Below are 17720 nucleotides of genomic sequence, written 5' to 3'. Positions count from 1 at the left end.
CATTAAGTTTGAATGAAAAAGATTCAGCAATGTTTAGAAGTAATTTAAGCTTTTATTAGTTCTGTATTTTGTCAAATTCATAGAAGCTTCCCCCATTTCTGTTTTTTCCAATTCTTTCAAGTTCGTTTCAGCTTTTCTCATTTCTGTATTTTCAGCAATTTTTAAATGTATTTCAGCCTTTTTTATTTCAGCAATGTTTAGAATAATTTCAGCTTGTTGCATTTTAAGCAACTTTTTGAAATTAATTTCAGCTTTTATTATTTCTGTGATTTCAAATTCATAGAAGCTTCTCCCATTTCTGTTTTTTTGATATTCTTTCAAGTTCATTTCAGCTTTTCTCATTTTTCTCATTTATGTATTTCAGCTTTTTCTATTCTTTCAGCAATGTTTAGAATAATTTCAGCTTGTTGCATTTTAAACAACTTTTTGAAATTTATTTCAGCTTTTATTTCTGTGATTTCAAATTCATAGAAGCTTCTCCCATTTCAGTTTTTTTGCAATTGTTTCAAGTTCATTTCAGCTTTACTCATTTCTGTATTTTCAGCCATTTTAAAATGTATTTCAGCTTTTTCTATTCTTTCAGCAATATTTAGAATAATTTCAGCTTGTTTCATTTCTGTACTTTAAGCAACTTTTTGAAATTAATTTCAGCTTTTTGCATTCCAACGCATTTTCAGCAGGAAATGCATTTTCTAGTTTCAAAATGAGATCATCACAGAATTACCTCCAATAATGAATGAGCTAAACAATCGGCTATCATACAGTGCCTTTCATTTAAACATAAATTAATTGATTTCCAAATAGTTCTAGCCTAAAGTAGAGCAGTGTATTGCCCTGTAGTAGCCCCTGGCCCAACTGCCCCAAGTCTATTCACAACAAAGAATAAGAATATTTCTTTTTTTAAATTAATAATAAAATCAAATTTTGAACAATGCAAGCCGTGTGACTAATATGTATACAGGACTTGTCTTATTGACGGCTGATGCAGGCCCTGGTTTGAGGCCGAGTGTGTGCGTGCCAGACGGGCCGCTCTAATTGGGCTGCTTTGAGACTCGAGTGGGGTTGAGGGACAGCGGGTGTCTTTGATTGGAGGCTTCTTTCCTCTCAGCCGCCAGCTGTGACCCTGACTGCCACAAACAACCACTGCTGCACATCGCAGTCTCTACGACTCTGGATATTTCTGCAATATTTACCATTGCTGTGTATTTCAAATCCATGAAAGAAATTAATTGTGGCAAAATACAGCGCTACCTGTGCAGGTCCTGCACTGACGAAAGCTACAAACGCATCCCACCTACTTCAGTAGAAATCATATCTCACAAGTGTCTCCCGACTCTTCAACATCTGCAGGAGGCCTACATCGCCGACCTTGACGCCAAGAGTGGTGCCAGCCTGAAACTGACCCTGCTCAACCCGCGAGGGAGGATCTGGACCATGGTGGCGGGAGGAGGCGCCTCGGTGGTGTACAGGTACCTGGTCGCAGCACTACATAGGACGTGCCTGCCATGTATTGGAAATAATCCAATTGACATGTTCTTCTAGCCGCTGAAACCGCCTCTCCTCATTACATTGATCACACTCTGCGTGATCGAGTTTTGCGACGTGTGCCAGGGATGCAGCAGTGAGGGCGGCGACGCTGCTGCAGCAGCTCAGACGCCAGCTGCTGCCTGCTAAATTGGATTCTTGACAGTTTTTCTTCTTTTTTTTTGAGTCTGGAGGAAGGAGAGCGTCTCCCTCCTTCCCTTCTGTTTGAGGTGTACAGCGTGACATGCAGACACTTCAGCCATGACTAATTATTCCCGCTGTGCACTGTGAAGTAAATCTACAGTTCAGTATCAATTCAGTTTGCCACTCGAGTTAAGCTGCTCATCACCTCATTTCATTTTGGATGCCGATGCGATTGCCCCAGCATAGGGGGACAAAAACGCTGCTCACGGTATGGCTTTCTGGTCCGTGTGGCTGACTTGTATAAATCTCCTCTTTAGTGACACCATCTGTGACCTGGGTGGCGTCGGCGAGCTGGCCAATTACGGGGAATATTCGGGAGCACCGAGCGAACAGCAGACCTACGACTACGCCAAGACTATCCTGTCTCTGATGACCAGAGAGAAGCACCCTGACGGTAGGAGGAAAAAAAATCTCATTTCTGTGTCCACTCAAAGGGGGATTTTTCTCTAAAACTGTGTAATGAACCTTTTTCAGGAAAAGTTTTGATCATCGGCGGAAGCATTGCAAACTTCACCAACGTCGCCGCCACATTCAAGGTGCAGTTTCTTTTTTAATTTTATGGAGCCGCCGTGATGGCACTTCAGGAAGTATCAAGGTATTCATTGAGCTTCCTCCTCGTCTTTGCTAGGGCATTGTTCGCGCCATCAGAGACTATCAGGTGCCCCTGAAGGAGCATGAGGTCACCATTTTCGTCCGCCGCGGAGGCCCCAACTACCAGGAAGGCCTCCGAGTGATGGGAGAAGTTGGTACGTTGAGCTCCTTGAGTGTGTTTTTAATCCGTAAGCACCCTGCGGCGCTCAAACGCCGTCTGCTCTCCTCAGGCAAGACGACCGGGATCCCCATCCACGTCTTTGGCACAGAAACTCACATGACCGCCATCGTCGGCATGGCGCTGGGCCACCGGCCAATCCCCAGCCACCCGCCTGTTGCCGCCCACACCGCCAACTTCCTTCTCAACTCCAGCGGCAGCACGTCGGTACGACACATTGTGACCCCCACGGGGACAGAGCCGCGGCGGATCGTCATCGCCGGCTCCACCGACAGCGGTGCAGTGAGCAGGGGGCATTTAGAGTCCTCTCCTTTTTTTTAGAAGCAAGTCAGCAGCAGCCCGATGGCTCTTTTGTGAGAATTGCATTGTACATCTTTGTGGACTGCTCTCACTCTGAGAGATCTTGAGATCAGTCAGGGACTCGCAGTAAGTAAGTCAGTAGCGGCGACTGCCCCAAGGCATCCATTCAGTGTTGTGCAGCGCGAAGGCTTTCAGCAAAGTGTGCGAGTGCTCGCTTGTGGGCCTGCAAGTATGCACAGTCATGCATGCAAGTATTTGCCAATTTTCGTTTTGCTTTTATCCTTCAAGCTAAGACTGTAAAATCCAGTTGGTTTTACTTCAGGAAGGACTACTTGTGTAGCCGAATACATGAAGAAAACGAAGACTCCCTTCGTAACGGATGTTTTATGAAATAACGCGTTAATGTTATCGGGCTTCTTTAAGGAGCGCTTTCTAACATTTTTACAATTAGCACACATATTTGAACAAACCTGTGACTCCCTTTTTTGTTCAATTCCAGACCCCAGAATCCAGCAGAACTGCTTCTTTCTCTGAGAAGAAACCCAACGTAGAGGACTCGCCAGCTAAGAAGGCCAAAGTGGGAGCTCCCATCGGTGAGGAAAATAAACTGCACTTTTAGATCTAGGCGCTGTGAACGCTGAGGTTAGGATGTGTTTCCATGAATGGGTCCTCCACTGAGCAGCATGACTGGTGGAAGGAAGCCTTGTGATCATGCATGGTCGCATTCAGGTATTATAACGCCCCCTTCTGTCATTAGTTATTAGTAATTGAACACCTGCACACCTAATCCCATTTTAAAGATGAAAATGTTTTTGTGTTTTGCGGTTTGACGATTATGTAAACCACCAGCACCAGACCCCTAAAGCATGTTGGATTTTATGGCGGTGAAATCTATTTTTTTATTAATCTCATTGATGGGAGTAAAGGCCTCATTGACCTCTTTTTCATTTACATGTCGGTGGTGGTGTTATTCCATCACCTTCATTCCGTTTCTATTCTGTTCATCCTGTCCCTTTTTTTCCATGTGAAACATTTATATTATAAACTTCATAGAAACCAAGAAAACATAGAATGACTAATGCACAGTTTTTTGACCTGGTATTCAGATTTCTTTCTGTAACAGCTTTTCGTTTCCTACAGCCAAGCCAACTACCCTCTTCAGCAAACACACCAAGTCCATAGTGTGGGGTATGCAGACCCGGGCAGTGCAGGGCATGCTGGACTTTGATTACGTCTGCTCCAGAGAGGAGCCATCTGTTGCAGCTATGGTCTACCCGTTCACGTAAGTGTGCTTATAGTCTGTTCTACTGTCAGAAATAATAAACACTCTGTGACAAATATGCGTTCTGCATGACTGCATTTCAGTGGAGACCACAAACAGAAGTACTATTGGGGTCATAAAGAGATCCTCATACCAGTGTATAAGAACATGAGTGACGCCATGAAGAAGCACCCGAAGGTGGACGTGCTCATCAACTTTGCCTCTTTGCGTTCAGCCTTTGATAGCACCATGGAGACGATGCAGTACCCACAGGTAAGTGCAACCTCGCCCTTTGCCACCTGCAAGGTATTTAACATGAGCTGAGAAATGTAAATCGACGTCATTCTATGGCTTGCCCTCAGATTCACACCATCGCCATAATTGCTGAGGGAATCCCCGAAGCGCACACCAGGAAGATCATCAAGGCCGCAGACGAGAAGGGCGTGAACATCATTGGCCCGGCAACCGTTAGTCCCGCTTCCCTCCCCATCGGGATTAACACAATTTCGCAGCGCCGTCTTTATGTGAGCGGACCGACAAATGCCGTGTTTTTGACCAGGTTGGAGGAATCAAGCCTGGCTGCTTCAAGATCGGGAACACGGGGGGGATGTTGGATAACATCCTCGCCTCCAAGCTCTATCGCCCGGGCAGCGTGGCCTACGTGTCTCGCTCAGGCGGCATGTCCAATGAACTTAACAACATAATCTCGCGCACCACCGACGGCGTTTTTGAAGGCGTGGCCATCGGTGGGGACAGGTACGGCGCCTTCTTTTATCCGCAGTGTGTAAGCGGGTTCGAGTCGGCCCTTAAACATGCACCTTTTCTGCAGATACCCGGGCTCAGTGTTTACTGATCACGTGCTGCGCTACCAGGACACTCCTGGAGTGAAGATGATCGTTGTACTGGGAGAGGTGAGGAATTAATCCACACACACACACACACACACGCGGTGGTGCCTGCAGAATCCAAGCAGTCATCGATTCGCTACGTCCCGTCTCCCCGCCTTCAACAGATTGGCGGCACAGAGGAGTACAAGATCGGCCAGGCCATCAAACAGGGCAGGATCACAAAGCCAGTGGTGTGCTGGTGTATTGGTACCTGCGCTACAATGTTTTCCTCAGAGGTGAGAGAGCAGATACAGATTCTTGCACATTAGAGTTCATTGCACAATGGAACAACTACTACTACTACTACTACTACTACTACTTCTTCTTCTTATTTGAAGACATCTCTGACCCTGTTCTACCCTTTTCACCTGCTCAGGTGCAGTTCGGGCATGCAGGAGCCTGTGCCAACCAGGCCTCTGAGACCGCAGTAGCTAAGAACAGCGCTCTGAAGGAGGCGGGTGCATTTGTCCCCAAGAGCTTTGATGAGCTGGGAGAGATAATCAAGTCAGTGCATATTAATTAATTAATTAATTAATTAATTAATTAATTAATTAATTCTGTATTTCTTTTTTGAACAATTCCTGCGTTCCTCTTACAATCTCCATGTATTTTTCCTCCCTGCAGTTCGGTTTACGATGACCTTGTTGCCAAAGGTGTTATCCAGCCAGCCGTAGAGATGCCTCCTCCCACGGTGCCGATGGATTACTCCTGGGCACGAGTGAGTACGCCCTTCAGAACACAAAGGAATCAAGCTTTTAGCTATAAGGATGAGGGCAAAAACAAAAGGGGAAACAAATCATTGTTTTAAAATAAGAGGGATGGATCACAACAGATTTTTTTTCTCTTCACTTTTCCCTTCGGCCTACAGGAGCTAGGTCTGATCCGTAAGCCGGCTTCCTTCATGACGAGCATCTGCGACGAGAGGGGCCAGGAGCTCATCTATGCAGGCATGCCCATCACTGAGGTCTTCAAGTCAGAAATAGGCCTAGGAGGAACCCTCGGGCTTCTGTGGTTCCAGAGGAGGTCAGCCTACTACTCTACATACTCAAACCCCCCCGACAAATGATTTAACCCCGTAGCCGTCCCCCTACTTTGTGTGCAGGTTGCCGAGGTACGCCTGCCAGTTCATTGAGATGTGCCTCATGGTGACGGCTGATCACGGCCCGGCTGTCTCCGGAGCCCACAACACCATCGTCTGTGCTCGAGCTGGCAAAGATCTCATCTCCAGTCTCACCTCCGGCCTTCTCACCATCGTAAGACACCCGGGATTTGCGCGCTTTGTTTAGTGACTTGCAAAAGTCCACACTGAGACTTTTATTTAATTTTTTTTTTTTTAGGGTGACCGCTTCGGCGGAGCTCTGGATGCTGCGGCGAAGCAGTTCAGCAAGGCTTTCGACAGCGGCATGCTGCCCATGGAGTTCGTCAACAAGATGAAGAAGGACGGCAGGCTGATCATGGGCATCGGCCACAGAGTCAAGTCGGTGAGTACGGCGGTTCCTTGTCACGTGTGTATCCATTCCTTCAACTACTAGAGATAGAGGGACACACGATTGATTGTGAGAAAGGGAATTTTCTGTGCTGTCGCCAGATCAACAATCCCGACATGAGAGTCCAGATCTTGAAGGACTTTGTGAAGCAGCACTTCCCCTCCACCCAGCTGCTGGACTACGCTTTAGATGTGGAGAAAATCACCACCTCCAAAGTAAGATCACTCCATCCCGTCAGCCTTTACCAAGTAGTGACCCGCTAATTATATTTTTAATTACATAATCTTCTTCTTCCTGCGAATTTTATTAGAAACCAAACTTGATCCTGAATGTGGACGGCTTCATTGGTGTAGCCTTCGTGGACTTGCTCCGAGCTTGTGGCGGTTTTACAAGGTGAGCTAAATTAATTCTTCCCAGTTTCTTCTTAAAGTTGACACTCTGTTTCCCAGCTCTCAAGGTAACCTTCATTTTATGTAAGACAAAGAAGGCTTTCAAGTTGCATTTCTGTATTGAAGCTGTTAGAAAGGTTCTTATTCGCCACCGGTGTAAAACCATTAAACAGGATATTTGATGTTTGCAAATCGGACACAGAATTGACCCACATACAAGTCATGCTTCAGGGCTACTCAAAGGTTTTCTTTTGCAGCGCCAACATATACACCGAGATAAGGTAAACAGGGAGGTTTTGCGCACGTACAGAGATCTCATCGTACAAGGACCGTCGTGTTCTGTTCTCTACATCAAAGACTAAATATGACCGTATGTTTGAGTTTAAGTACAGAATGACTAGCACTATGCTTACATTGTGGCAGCCTTCTTTTCAATTCAACAACTCTCCTCCTTGTCGCCCACCACAGGGACGAAGCTGACGAGTTTGTGGAAATTGGAGCTCTGAATGGCATCTTTGTCCTGGGCCGCAGCATGGGATTTATCGGTGAGCCATTTCTCTGTAAAGACACACTGCGACGGCGACAAATGTGCAAGACGGCAAAAACTCGACAGGCAATTCTTCTTCATATTTCCACAGGACACTACCTGGACCAAAAGAGGCTGAAGCAGGGTCTGTATCGCCACCCCTGGGATGACATCTCTTATGTGCTCCCAGAACACATGTCCATGTAATCAGCAGAGCCCTCTGTCCCCTCACCGAGCCGCCAACACCGCCCCCATACTGTGATCAGTCACCCCGGTGGCGTAACACCATCAATGTTGCTGCAATTTGCAAATATTGAAAGGAAGAGTGTGATTTTAGTTTTAGATACCTGTCAGTGCTGCAGCTTTTCCAATATTAGTGTAACCTGCCAAACTGTGACGCTGTAGTAAAACAATGTCTGGTCTCACTGAGTGAGATTACAAGATAACGCAAACATACAGCTAAAGGAGGGAGAAGTTGATTATACGACTGACCACCACCACTCTCATGGCTAGCGAAGTAGTGACCTCAAGTATATATCATTGTTGTATTAACTTGCATGTACCACAGACTATTGTCTCTGTGCAGCTCTCTTCATTGTGCCATTTGAGAAGTTTGCAAAACGGGGGTTGAACATGTAGTGCAATAATGCCTATAATATGAGAACATACTGTAGATCAGAGCTTTATTTATGTATAGATGTATTGAAGTAAAAATTGTGATTTTCTGTAATGTTTTTAACACTGTGGGGAGGAGGGAGGTGAAACATCAGTGTGCTTACCATGGCAAAAGGAACCATTATCACTCACTCCTGGCAGGTGCCGCAATTTGCCGTCCACAGAAGCTATTCTGCCTCACTTGGTGGAAAATGTGAGAGATTCTCAAAAATAGTTGAAACGGAAATTGAATGTTAGTCATGAGAATACTAAAAATAAAAAATGCCTTCCCGGGTACTTAAATGGGTTATGGCATTTTGCCACCAGCCAAAGGATGTGGTTATAGTAAAGCCTTCTATGAAAAGATGACATTTTCTCTATTTTTTTAAAGGTCTGTTTTGTCTTTATAATGTTGACACGAATGCACTAGTCCCATTATGATAACCTAAACTATTATTAGAATATTTGAATCAGCACTAAAATAAATGTCATCACATATTTGTTTTACATGATTAATATATTGGCTCTAAATATTTTTTTAATTAATAAATATTTTTTTATTTTTTTCTGTCAGAGTAGGATAAGTAAGTAATCACATGCCCAATGTCTTTCCATTTATTAGCTGACTAACTAATGGCATTTTAACAAATCCAATTAATATGACATTATCTTGTGGACAAACAGCAATACGTAAGATTTTTGAGTGAAGGACAAAACTTCAATTCTTCACAATAGGAGTACCAACAGCCAGTGTCATCTATTATGTTAATGTTGCCAAACGAAGACCCGTCTTTGGACAACCATAAACCTCACCCATATTCTATCAATGTTTGTCTGTAAGTTTTTTGATGTGAATTGAACATGCCTCTACTGATGTGTTTACAACTGTGTCATTTAGTAAAATTAAATAATTTTAATGCAATTAATATAACGATACATTGTGTTTGTGTGAGTGCGTGCTGCATCATCTTTGAAATATATTTAACCTCTGCCTAAAGGTCAACGTCAGTCCAATTGCTTTACACTTTATGAAGTGTGAAAGCTGTCGGAACAACGCGCCCTCCTATTAATACAGAAATCTGCCGTGAGTGCGTTTGTGTCAATTAGGAAAAACTTGTTGAAATTAGATTACTGTCCGACTTGATGAATTTTTATTTCAGGCATTTACGACGCAGAACATATATCGCTGTAACCGAAACATTATGATTGGGTAAAGTCCGTCTTTACGCTTGCAGAGACTACTTTTAGGCATTAAACTCGGCTTAGTGGGAGTAATTTGCCTCTGACGTAAGATGACGCGGTTCCGCCTTTCAGCACTGCGCATGTCAGCAATCTGTCTGTTTACCGAGCTGAAGCTAGGTCCGTATTCGTTATTTCCAAAACTTCAATCGACTATGCTCAATGACGGGGACACAGACAGGTACGTGTTTAGTGTATCTGTGAAGGTAGAATAAAATATTTGTCGGTGATCCGCATGCACATTTACTTAGTAAGCTAAATAACAACGTGACATGAAATACAAATTAACACATTGTTTACGATTCAGTATTCACAGTTAAACACAAGAATAATATTGCTTTTATGGTTTTTCTCTATTGTTAAACACAACAAACGAGCTATGCAATACATCTCCTGTACCAACAAATTACTGCCACCTGTTTACACCTAAACACGAAACTCAAAACAGGTGCGACAGTTAAAGATCCATAAATATTAAATCTTCGCCATGGATGATCAAATCCGTGTCTCTTCGAACGCGAAACGCGCTTCACTGTGGTTCCCGTGTCGCGCCTCAACGTACGTGTGTCGCCCCCCCTCCTCCCTCCTCCTCCTCCACCACTTCCCCTCATTCATCGCCTCCGTCCCCGCGGCAGCACAATGGCGGCGGCGGCCCCCAACCCGGAGGACTCCTCCAGGAGCGGCAGCGGCAGCAGCGGCGCCAGCACGCCCAGCGCCCTCGTCGGAGACGGGGACGCGGAGGAGGCCGAGGACTTCACCTCCTCCTCCCACTGCTCGGAGCTGTCGCGGCGGCAGAACGAGCAGAGGAAGCAGGGCTCCTTCTGCGACGTGACGCTGGCCTTCAGCAGCGGGGCGGCCAGCGGGAGCGTCCAGAGTTGCGAGTTCTCCGCCCACAGGTCCGTCCTGGCCGCGGCCACCGATTATTTCCCCCCGCTGCTCGGAGGACAGTTTTCCGAGTCGCTGTCCGGTCGCGTGGAGATGAAGGAATGGAGCTCTGAACTGGGGCCGGACCCGGATACGGTGGAGAGCGTCATCCAGTTCATGTACACTGGAGAAATACGAGTTAGCACCGGCAATGTGCACGAAGTGCTGGAGCTGGCAGACAGGTGTGTGTGTGTGTGTGTGTGTGTGATCTTTCTCTGTTGCGTTCAAGTGTTTGTTTACGTGAGGCCTCACCGGTCTGCACAGAGTAGTATTACGTAGTCACAGGGACTCCTCCATCCAATGCTGTGTGTTCTCCGTTTGCCCAACGACAGGTTCCTCCTGCTGCAGCTGAAGGATTTCTGTGGCGAGTTCCTCAAGAAGAAGCTGAGCCTGACCAACTGCGTGGCGGTGCACAGCCTGGCCCACATGTACACCCTGGACCAGCTGGCTCTGCGTGCCGCCGACATGATCCGCCGCAACTTCCACAAGGTTATCCAGGACGAGGAGTTCTACACGCTGCCCTTCCACCTGGTGCGGGACTGGCTGTCCGACGCGGAGATCACGGTGGACTCCGAGGAGGTGCTCTTCGAGGCCGTGGTGAAGTGGGTGCAGAAGAACGCGGAGGAGCGGAGCCGCTACTTTGAGGAGCTGTTCCGTCTCCTGAGGCTGCCGCAGATCAAGCCCACCCACCTGACCAGGGTGGTGAAAACCGAGCAGCTGGTGGCCGCCAACGAGGCCTGCCTGCGGCTGGTGTCCGAGGCCGTCGAGGGCCACGCCATCCGCTTTGAGAACCTCAAGTCGACTGACATGGAGTTTTGGTCCTCCCACACGTCCTCCTTTCAGCCCCGCTTCGGCCAGAACATGGACGTCATTATGGTGGTGGGCGGCGTGTCGGAGGGAGGGGACTACCTCAGTGAGTGCGTAGGCTACTTCATTTACGAGGACCGCTGGGTCAACCTGCCGCACATCCACAACCACCTGGACGGCCACGCCATCGCGGCCACGGAGTCCCACGTCTACGTGGCCGGTTCCATGGAACCGGGCTTCGCAAAGACGGTGGAGCGTTACAATCCTAATCGCAACACCTGGGAGCAGGTGAGCAACCTGACCACGCGCAAGCACTCCTTTGGCCTCACCTGTATCAAGGACATACTGTACAGCATCGGGGGCCACGGCAACTTCAGTCCGGGTTTCAAAGACGTCAGCATATACGAGCCCGAGTACGACAAGTGGCACAATCTGGAATCAGCCCCCAAGATCCTGCGGGACGTGAAGGCGGTGAGCGTGGAGGACCGCTACGTGTACGTCACGGCCCGCACACCCGTCGACACGGACAACGAGGACGGACTGAAGACGGTGACCACGCGCTACGACACGGAGAGCCGCCAGTGGCAGGACGTGGACTCCCTGCCCCTCATCGACAACTACTGCGTGTTCCAGATGGCCGTGGCTTCCACTAACTTCTACCACACGGCCTCCTGCTGCCCCAAGAGCTACACGGAGCGCGAGGAGGTGGCCAAGCAAAAGATCAGCGGGCGCATCTCGGACGAGATCCTGGAGAGCCTTCCGCCGGAGGTGACCAGCATCGAGGGCGCCGCCATCTGCCACTTTGACGAGGACGTCTTCATCATCGGGGGCTGGAAGAACAGCGACGACGTGGACAAGCAGTACCGCAAGGAGGCGTACCGCTACTGCGCCGAGAGGAAGCGCTGGATGCTGCTGCCGCCCATGCCGCAGCCTCGCTGCCGAGCCACCGCCTGCCACGTCCGCATCCCCTACCGCTTCCTGTACGGCTGCCAGCGCTACCCGATGCCCCAGAACCTGGCCCGCCAGCGGGATCGCATGCAGCAGATGCAGCAGCTTCACCGGCGCACGCTCACCTTACGCCGGCAGCTCCAGTCGCAGATAGAGTGCTGAGGCGGCCCGCTCTGCCCGAGGGTCCATCCCGTGGCGGCCGTCTCCCATCAACCCCCGCTAATGCGCGTGACAGGCGGCGGGTCTTGTGTGGCTCTCGCACGGGATGTCACTTCATCGGCCTCTGGTGCTGCGTTGGGTCCATGGCTGATTCGACCCGAGGCCGTGAAATGTGAGGACAGGAGCGCACCGACCCGCTGGTTGTCTTTGACAAAGGATAAGGGCATTGTAAATATGTGAATAAGAGGGTTCTATTGCATCCAACAACTGAGTATCCTTTTGTCAAGTATTTTGGTATAGATGCTGTTTATTTGTTTGTACATAAATAGGATAACTGTGTATATGTAAACATTTACATAGGTATTTAACATTCCTTTATTGTGTGCCTGAAGTGAGGAGGCTATGTGACATTACCAATAACTGCATTCCTACATTAAATTCATCTCGCTTAATGAAGTCTCATTCCATTTTAACACTGTGACAATCTCTTCCTTTAAGTAGAACATATGTCTTAATTCTACCTGGGAATGGCTCAACAAAATATGAATGATTTAAGAAAGGCTTTTCATCTTAATCTTCAGTTTACTTTTAGTTACCCTTCAAAAGAATGTTTATTTATAATAATATATGTTTTGCCTATCTAACACAAGAGAACTAGGGATTTTTCTCCTGCTATACGGTGGGGATATAATTTAATAGATAACTGATGTTGAAAAGCTAAAGAATAAGATGTAATATTTTGAGTTAACTTGACATTGAAATGTTCTATTTGGACACTGCATTGAGCATCAATCACTGGCAATGGCTCAATCATTCCTTTCTTTTGCACTTGGCAGTCTCTTGCTCAGTGATTTTTTTAAAATTCATTCTAGAAAAATACATTGAAGTTGTTTATATGTCTGAGTCTAAGAGTGTGTGGTTTGTGTTCGCAGAGCTTCTCTTCAACTGCACTTTTTGGAAATGTAATTGTAAAGTCTTAAAGAAACAGGGATTTAAGTTGCCATTGCACTTTGACTTTGCTTATTTGGTTTGTTTCTTATCAGACAAGTTGATTGTATTTTGCAAAGGCTTGGATTTAGCCTAGAAATCTTTAGAAGTACGTTTTGATCTTTAAAACACACATTCTTATTATTCAAGGACTTGTTTCCAACATGCAATGTCTTGTTTAACCTTGTCTTATTGTACTTTAATTCCAGCTGGGTGTATATTATAGATTTGCAATGATGTTCTGTGGTCTCCTCTGACCCTTTATAGACATGAAAATGAGATAAAAGGGATCAAATGTATAGGCAAAACAAACAGGACTGTTAAAGGAATGTGCTGTCACTGACTGAGAAATTCCTGCTGTGCAGCGCCGATTACAGCATTAAGGTTTGCGGGGCGCAGAAATGATATTCATTTCCACTTTACATAAACATAAATATCACTGCAAATATTGAGTGGAATACACTTTGTAATTTGCCTTGCATGTGATAATTTGACATTGTGTTCTCTTTATATTGGATGTAAGAAATGCTAATGTCATCACTTGCAAATAAATAAAGTTGTTTTGCTAGTCAAACGGTTGCACTCAACATGTATTCATTTTTACTTTGACTTCAAAGAATTACAACACAGACATTTGGGTGTAACATACCTCTACTAAAATGTAGGTATTGACATGCATTTTTAAAAAATAAGATCTTTGTGAATGGGCCCGGTTGCACTCCCTCTACCATCAAACCCTGGTGCAGAGACGGAGTAGGAACCTTCTGACCAGGCCTTTGCGTCGAGGGGTACGATTCACACCGTCGCACCTTAAGTTGTATAAGTTGAGATGCTGCATTGATGTCTTGTCTCGCATATGGGAAATACCACAACGAAAATATACGTGTGCATGGAGAATGCATAGCATCTCAATTCGTATCGTTTTGATCTGAAGATGGTTCCTATTCATGGTTTCTAGTAAAAATCCACCTATCCGTTGCAGAGAAAATAGCTCGGAATTATCTCTTTACAACTTTATTTTTTTCAGTTAACAAAAGCATTTCTACACTCTTGACAGTACCGGAAGGCAGCATCTCCGCTGACAGATACACCCGGATGATTCAGTCGCTCCTGTAGCAACATCAACGACAGACATCCACGAAGGCGGAGAACTAATGATACGCCTCCTGTCAACCTTAACTGAGCAGTGACCCATTTCAACAAAATGGTAATCATATCTTTTTGTAAGTTAAAGCGTTCAGGAGAATGCAAAACAACCAAAAGAACGCAGTGTCAAATCTAACAACAAACTGCTAAACTAGCTCGCTAGCTTAGCTAAAAAAAACTTCGCGCTAACTGTACCTATTTGGCTTTCATAATTGTATCATACAGTAAATGTACTGTCAACATATTCATTGTAGTATATTCGTATATGGCACTAGTTCAAGTGGTGCTAGTTAAATTGCTCAATGGCGGGTTCTAACCGGGTGCTAGCCCCCACCGGGGAGCTAACGTAAACCGCCCATCCAGCACAACTAACGTTAAGTTACTGGCTGAAGCTCGTCTTTGCTCGTGTGAGATATTATGCAACATCTTTCTATCTATCATATCTTTTTTCACTGTTAAGATTGCAGAGTTATCCAACCCGTCCGTGTGTATGAAGAACCCTCAGAGGGTGCAGGAGATCCTGGAGTCCATGGTGAAGGCAGGCTCCAACACCGTCCAGGTATCCCTACTGAACGTTTTACGACATCCGGACGTTTCCGGGTCTCCACTCCGCTTCCAGCCTCAGTGTTTACCCTAAATAAACTACACTTTAATCTAAATGACTGGTGTGCAAAAAAATACGACGTTGTCTTTTGGTTCCTATTTTTCGATCCAGGTGATCTCCGATTTTGACATGACTCTGACAAGGTTTGCCTATAATGGCAAAAGGTGCCCCACGTGTCACAGTAAGTCAACTTGACAGGAGAGATTTAGTTAGATGTTGTCTTGCATTTTAAGGTCAGACTAAACGTAGCTGTCATTGACTCCATGTGTTTTGTTTTATTTGCAGATATTCTTGACAACAGCAGACTCATCTCCAATGACTGCAAAGAAGAGGTACTGTGATAATGAGGCCCATTACACAAATGCCAGTTATTTAACCACATATTGGCCATGACATCTGAATAAACTCTATTGACAAACAATTGATACGAATTTCACACTAACCAGTGTTAAGTACTGTTAAGTTTACACGGCCTGCTTTATGTTTACTTTAAGGATTACGGTTTAAAATGTAACCGATCAACAAGTAATCAAATCGAATACGTTTTTCTTCGATGTAATGAAAAGTCCTGCATTACATTTTAACCACGTAACTGGTTTGTTACATGGTATTTGTTACATTTTAAAAGTAATTTCCCCAACAACGCAAGTGAACTACACTTTTTGACCACCCTAAGTAATAGACTACAAAACTACATTATTTACTTTAATTTGTATAGATAGCCTGAGAGAGCAATAGGACAAAAAAATTCAGCTGTAATAGAAAAGGTTCTTTTAATAGTATTCCTGCGGTTAAATCTTATTTTTACCTAGTACATTTGTGTGTCTTTACTGCGGCATTTCTTTCTTTCTCCATAATATTTGGGGAAAAAATATTTTGAATAATTCTCAAATCCCCAAAAAGTATTAAACTGAAGATCATCTCCAAGTCTATTTGGGTAAAACATGACAGTTTTGTAGATGTGTGCGAGTCATGTAAAGATTACTGCATATCATCCTGTGTCTTTCAGCTGAAGGAGCTGCTCGACACCTACTACCCGATAGAGATAGACTGCTCACGTCCAGTAGAAGAAAAACTGCCTCTCATGGTGGAGTGGTGAGTATCTAAAACAGCTTTTACTATAAAAGGATTTAATGTGTTCATAAAACTGTGCTGCGCCTTCTTCTCTCAGGTGGACTAAAGCTCATGAAATACTGGTACAGCAGGAGATTAAGAAAGACCAACTGGCCATTGCGGTACGGGAGTCCGAAGCTAAGCTGAGGTCAGAAAACCTGCTGCCCAAGAAGACCACACAATCTACTCCATACTTTTCAATGTTCCCGTGTGTTTGGTAACATTTGGTTGATGTTTTTTTACAGAGACGGCTACCAGCTCCTTTTTGACCACCTGCATGAGCACAGCATCCCTCTGCTCATCTTCTCAGCTGGAATAGGAGATATCCTGGAAGAGGTTATTCGCCAGGCGGGAGTCTTCCACCCCAACGTCAAAGTCTTCTCCAACTACATGGACTTCGACGAGTCTGTGAGTAGCCGCAGCACAAACCGTGATTCATGCCCACACCAGAGATTGAAATAATGTACGTGACCTTTCCTCTGCTGGCACAGGGAGTTTTGAGGGCTTTCAAGGGAGAGCTGATCCACATCTACAACAAAAGGGAAGGTGCGCTGCTCAACACCGGCCACTTCCAGGAGCTGCGCACGCGGCCCAACGTGCTCCTGCTGGGAGACTCTCTGGGTGACCTGAACATGGCCGACGGGGTGCAGGACATGGAAAACATCCTCAAGATTGGTTTCCTCAATGACAAGGTGAATAAAATAGCACTTTTTAATCATCAACATGGCCTCGTATTGTTAAACGGTTTATGTTCATGCATTCATTTATATTTTGACTATTGGAACTCTTTTCCACTTTCCACTGAAAAAAATGCTGCATAATAATGTTGAGTACTTGCAACCCAAACAGTACTCTATCAATTTTCTCCATGTTAAAGTGTATCTTCTGTATTTTTAATGCTGTAACGAGTTGGCTTTGTTGCGGCCCAATACTCAGAACGACTTTTTGAGATGCAGCTCGGAAATGATCATAAACAGACCGGGTCAAGCAACTACTACGACCAATTAATGCTGTCACCATTAGACACACAAACACACAAAGAAATACAATTCTGGTTCAAAGGGAGCAGAGTTACAATCGTCTTATTGGGACAATTAAATAACACTTGTGTTTGATTTCTCAGGTGGAGGAAAGGAAACAGTCCTACTTGGACGCATACGACATTGTGTTGGTAAAAGATGAGACCTTGGAAGTCCCTAATGCTGTAATGCTCTACCTTACTGGCAATAAGTGAGCACAGAATATCACTGGCCCCCTTTTTGTATTCCACACTTCAGCCCCATTGACTAAGGAGCCTTCTGCTTAGAAAGTAAGAGTTGAATACTTATTTACTGGCCACTAAGAACGTTTCAACATCATTTTATCCACTAGTCCAGACAGCCACGTGCCTCTTTTATTTCTTTGTCCCTCTTTGTGTTTCTGGTAAAACTGTTTGCAGCACAAGCTCGATTTGCACCGTCCACCTACTCTGTGGCGTGTGTGTGCGTGCGTGTGTGTGTGTGTGTGTGTGTGTATACGGTTGTTGGTTTTTTGTCTGTCTGTTTATGGAAGAGATTAGCGTGGGATCTGCATATAGGATGTTGTGATGATCAAGCTAAAGAAAACACATAACTCAACAGTCGTTTACATTAAAAGGCTCATCTCCAGCCAATTTCACCACATGTTTTAAAAAAAAGATTTAATGTTTTTTTTACAGTGTTGAGTTGTCAATGTTCTGCTCATATTGTTAAACAGCTGATTTTATGAAAACAGTGGAAGGGGGGGGGGGGGTTTCTTGAGTGATACCGCAATG

The 17720-nt window shown here is 45.5% G+C and overlaps 3 protein-coding genes across 3 annotated transcripts in view; all 3 read left to right on the top strand.

The window, feature by feature from the left end:
• The window catches only part of aclya (ATP citrate lyase a), a 28728-nt gene extending 19791 nt beyond the window's left edge, over positions 1 to 8937 (top strand). The window contains exons 8-28 of the mRNA XM_037475522.2: positions 1351 to 1469; positions 1986 to 2122; positions 2203 to 2264; positions 2357 to 2474; positions 2550 to 2704; positions 3297 to 3390; positions 3938 to 4079; positions 4163 to 4331; positions 4421 to 4525; positions 4618 to 4814; positions 4888 to 4969; positions 5071 to 5181; positions 5322 to 5449; positions 5570 to 5663; positions 5814 to 5968; positions 6048 to 6198; positions 6283 to 6426; positions 6534 to 6647; positions 6743 to 6825; positions 7290 to 7366; positions 7460 to 8937. Of these exons, the coding sequence (XP_037331419.2) occupies positions 1351 to 1469; positions 1986 to 2122; positions 2203 to 2264; positions 2357 to 2474; positions 2550 to 2704; positions 3297 to 3390; positions 3938 to 4079; positions 4163 to 4331; positions 4421 to 4525; positions 4618 to 4814; positions 4888 to 4969; positions 5071 to 5181; positions 5322 to 5449; positions 5570 to 5663; positions 5814 to 5968; positions 6048 to 6198; positions 6283 to 6426; positions 6534 to 6647; positions 6743 to 6825; positions 7290 to 7366; positions 7460 to 7554 (2532 nt within the window). The 3' untranslated portion in view covers positions 7555 to 8937. The remainder of the gene's footprint in view (positions 1 to 1350; positions 1470 to 1985; positions 2123 to 2202; positions 2265 to 2356; positions 2475 to 2549; positions 2705 to 3296; positions 3391 to 3937; positions 4080 to 4162; positions 4332 to 4420; positions 4526 to 4617; positions 4815 to 4887; positions 4970 to 5070; positions 5182 to 5321; positions 5450 to 5569; positions 5664 to 5813; positions 5969 to 6047; positions 6199 to 6282; positions 6427 to 6533; positions 6648 to 6742; positions 6826 to 7289; positions 7367 to 7459) is intronic.
• Positions 8938 to 9036: 99 nt separating this feature from the next.
• LOC119219988 (kelch-like protein 11) lies at positions 9037 to 13638 on the top strand. The gene is made up of 3 exons (XM_037475523.2): positions 9037 to 9421; positions 9876 to 10346; positions 10497 to 13638. Exons 1-3 carry the CDS (start codon positions 9294 to 9296, stop codon positions 12079 to 12081), a joined length of 2184 nt encoding a protein of 727 aa, XP_037331420.1. The 5' UTR covers positions 9037 to 9293; the 3' UTR covers positions 12082 to 13638.
• Positions 13639 to 14047: 409 nt separating this feature from the next.
• On the top strand, positions 14048 to 17665 carry LOC119220777 (cytosolic 5'-nucleotidase 3-like). Its single transcript, XM_037477012.2, has 9 exons — positions 14048 to 14272; positions 14672 to 14770; positions 14927 to 14996; positions 15101 to 15147; positions 15825 to 15910; positions 15987 to 16076; positions 16174 to 16336; positions 16420 to 16620; positions 17052 to 17665. The coding sequence occupies exons 1-9, from the start codon at positions 14270 to 14272 to the stop codon at positions 17160 to 17162; spliced, it is 870 nt and encodes a 289-aa protein (XP_037332909.1). The 5' UTR covers positions 14048 to 14269; the 3' UTR covers positions 17163 to 17665.
• The last annotated feature ends 55 nt before the right edge of the window (positions 17666 to 17720 follow it).

Source organism: Pungitius pungitius, chromosome 12 (genome assembly GCF_949316345.1).
Source record: "Pungitius pungitius chromosome 12, fPunPun2.1, whole genome shotgun sequence".
In the NCBI taxonomy this organism is placed as follows: domain Eukaryota; kingdom Metazoa; phylum Chordata; class Actinopteri; order Perciformes; family Gasterosteidae; genus Pungitius; species Pungitius pungitius.
Note: the sequence above shows the minus strand (reverse complement) of the source record. Positions and strands in the feature narration are given on the sequence as shown.

Coding starts and splice junctions, on each gene's coding strand:
- LOC119219988 (XM_037475523.2), top strand. CDS start 9,294: ATGACGCGGTTCCGCCTTTCAGCACTGCGCATGTCAGCAATCTGTCTG. Junction 9,422..9,875: donor AATGACGGGGACACAGACAG/GTACGTGTTTAG, acceptor TCCCCGCGGCAG/CACAATGGCGGCGGCGGCCC. Junction 10,347..10,496: donor GTGCTGGAGCTGGCAGACAG/GTGTGTGTGTGT, acceptor GCCCAACGACAG/GTTCCTCCTGCTGCAGCTGA.
- LOC119220777 (XM_037477012.2), top strand. Junction 16,077..16,173: donor GAGTCCGAAGCTAAGCTGAG/GTCAGAAAACCT, acceptor GTTTTTTTACAG/AGACGGCTACCAGCTCCTTT. Junction 16,337..16,419: donor ACATGGACTTCGACGAGTCT/GTGAGTAGCCGC, acceptor CTGCTGGCACAG/GGAGTTTTGAGGGCTTTCAA.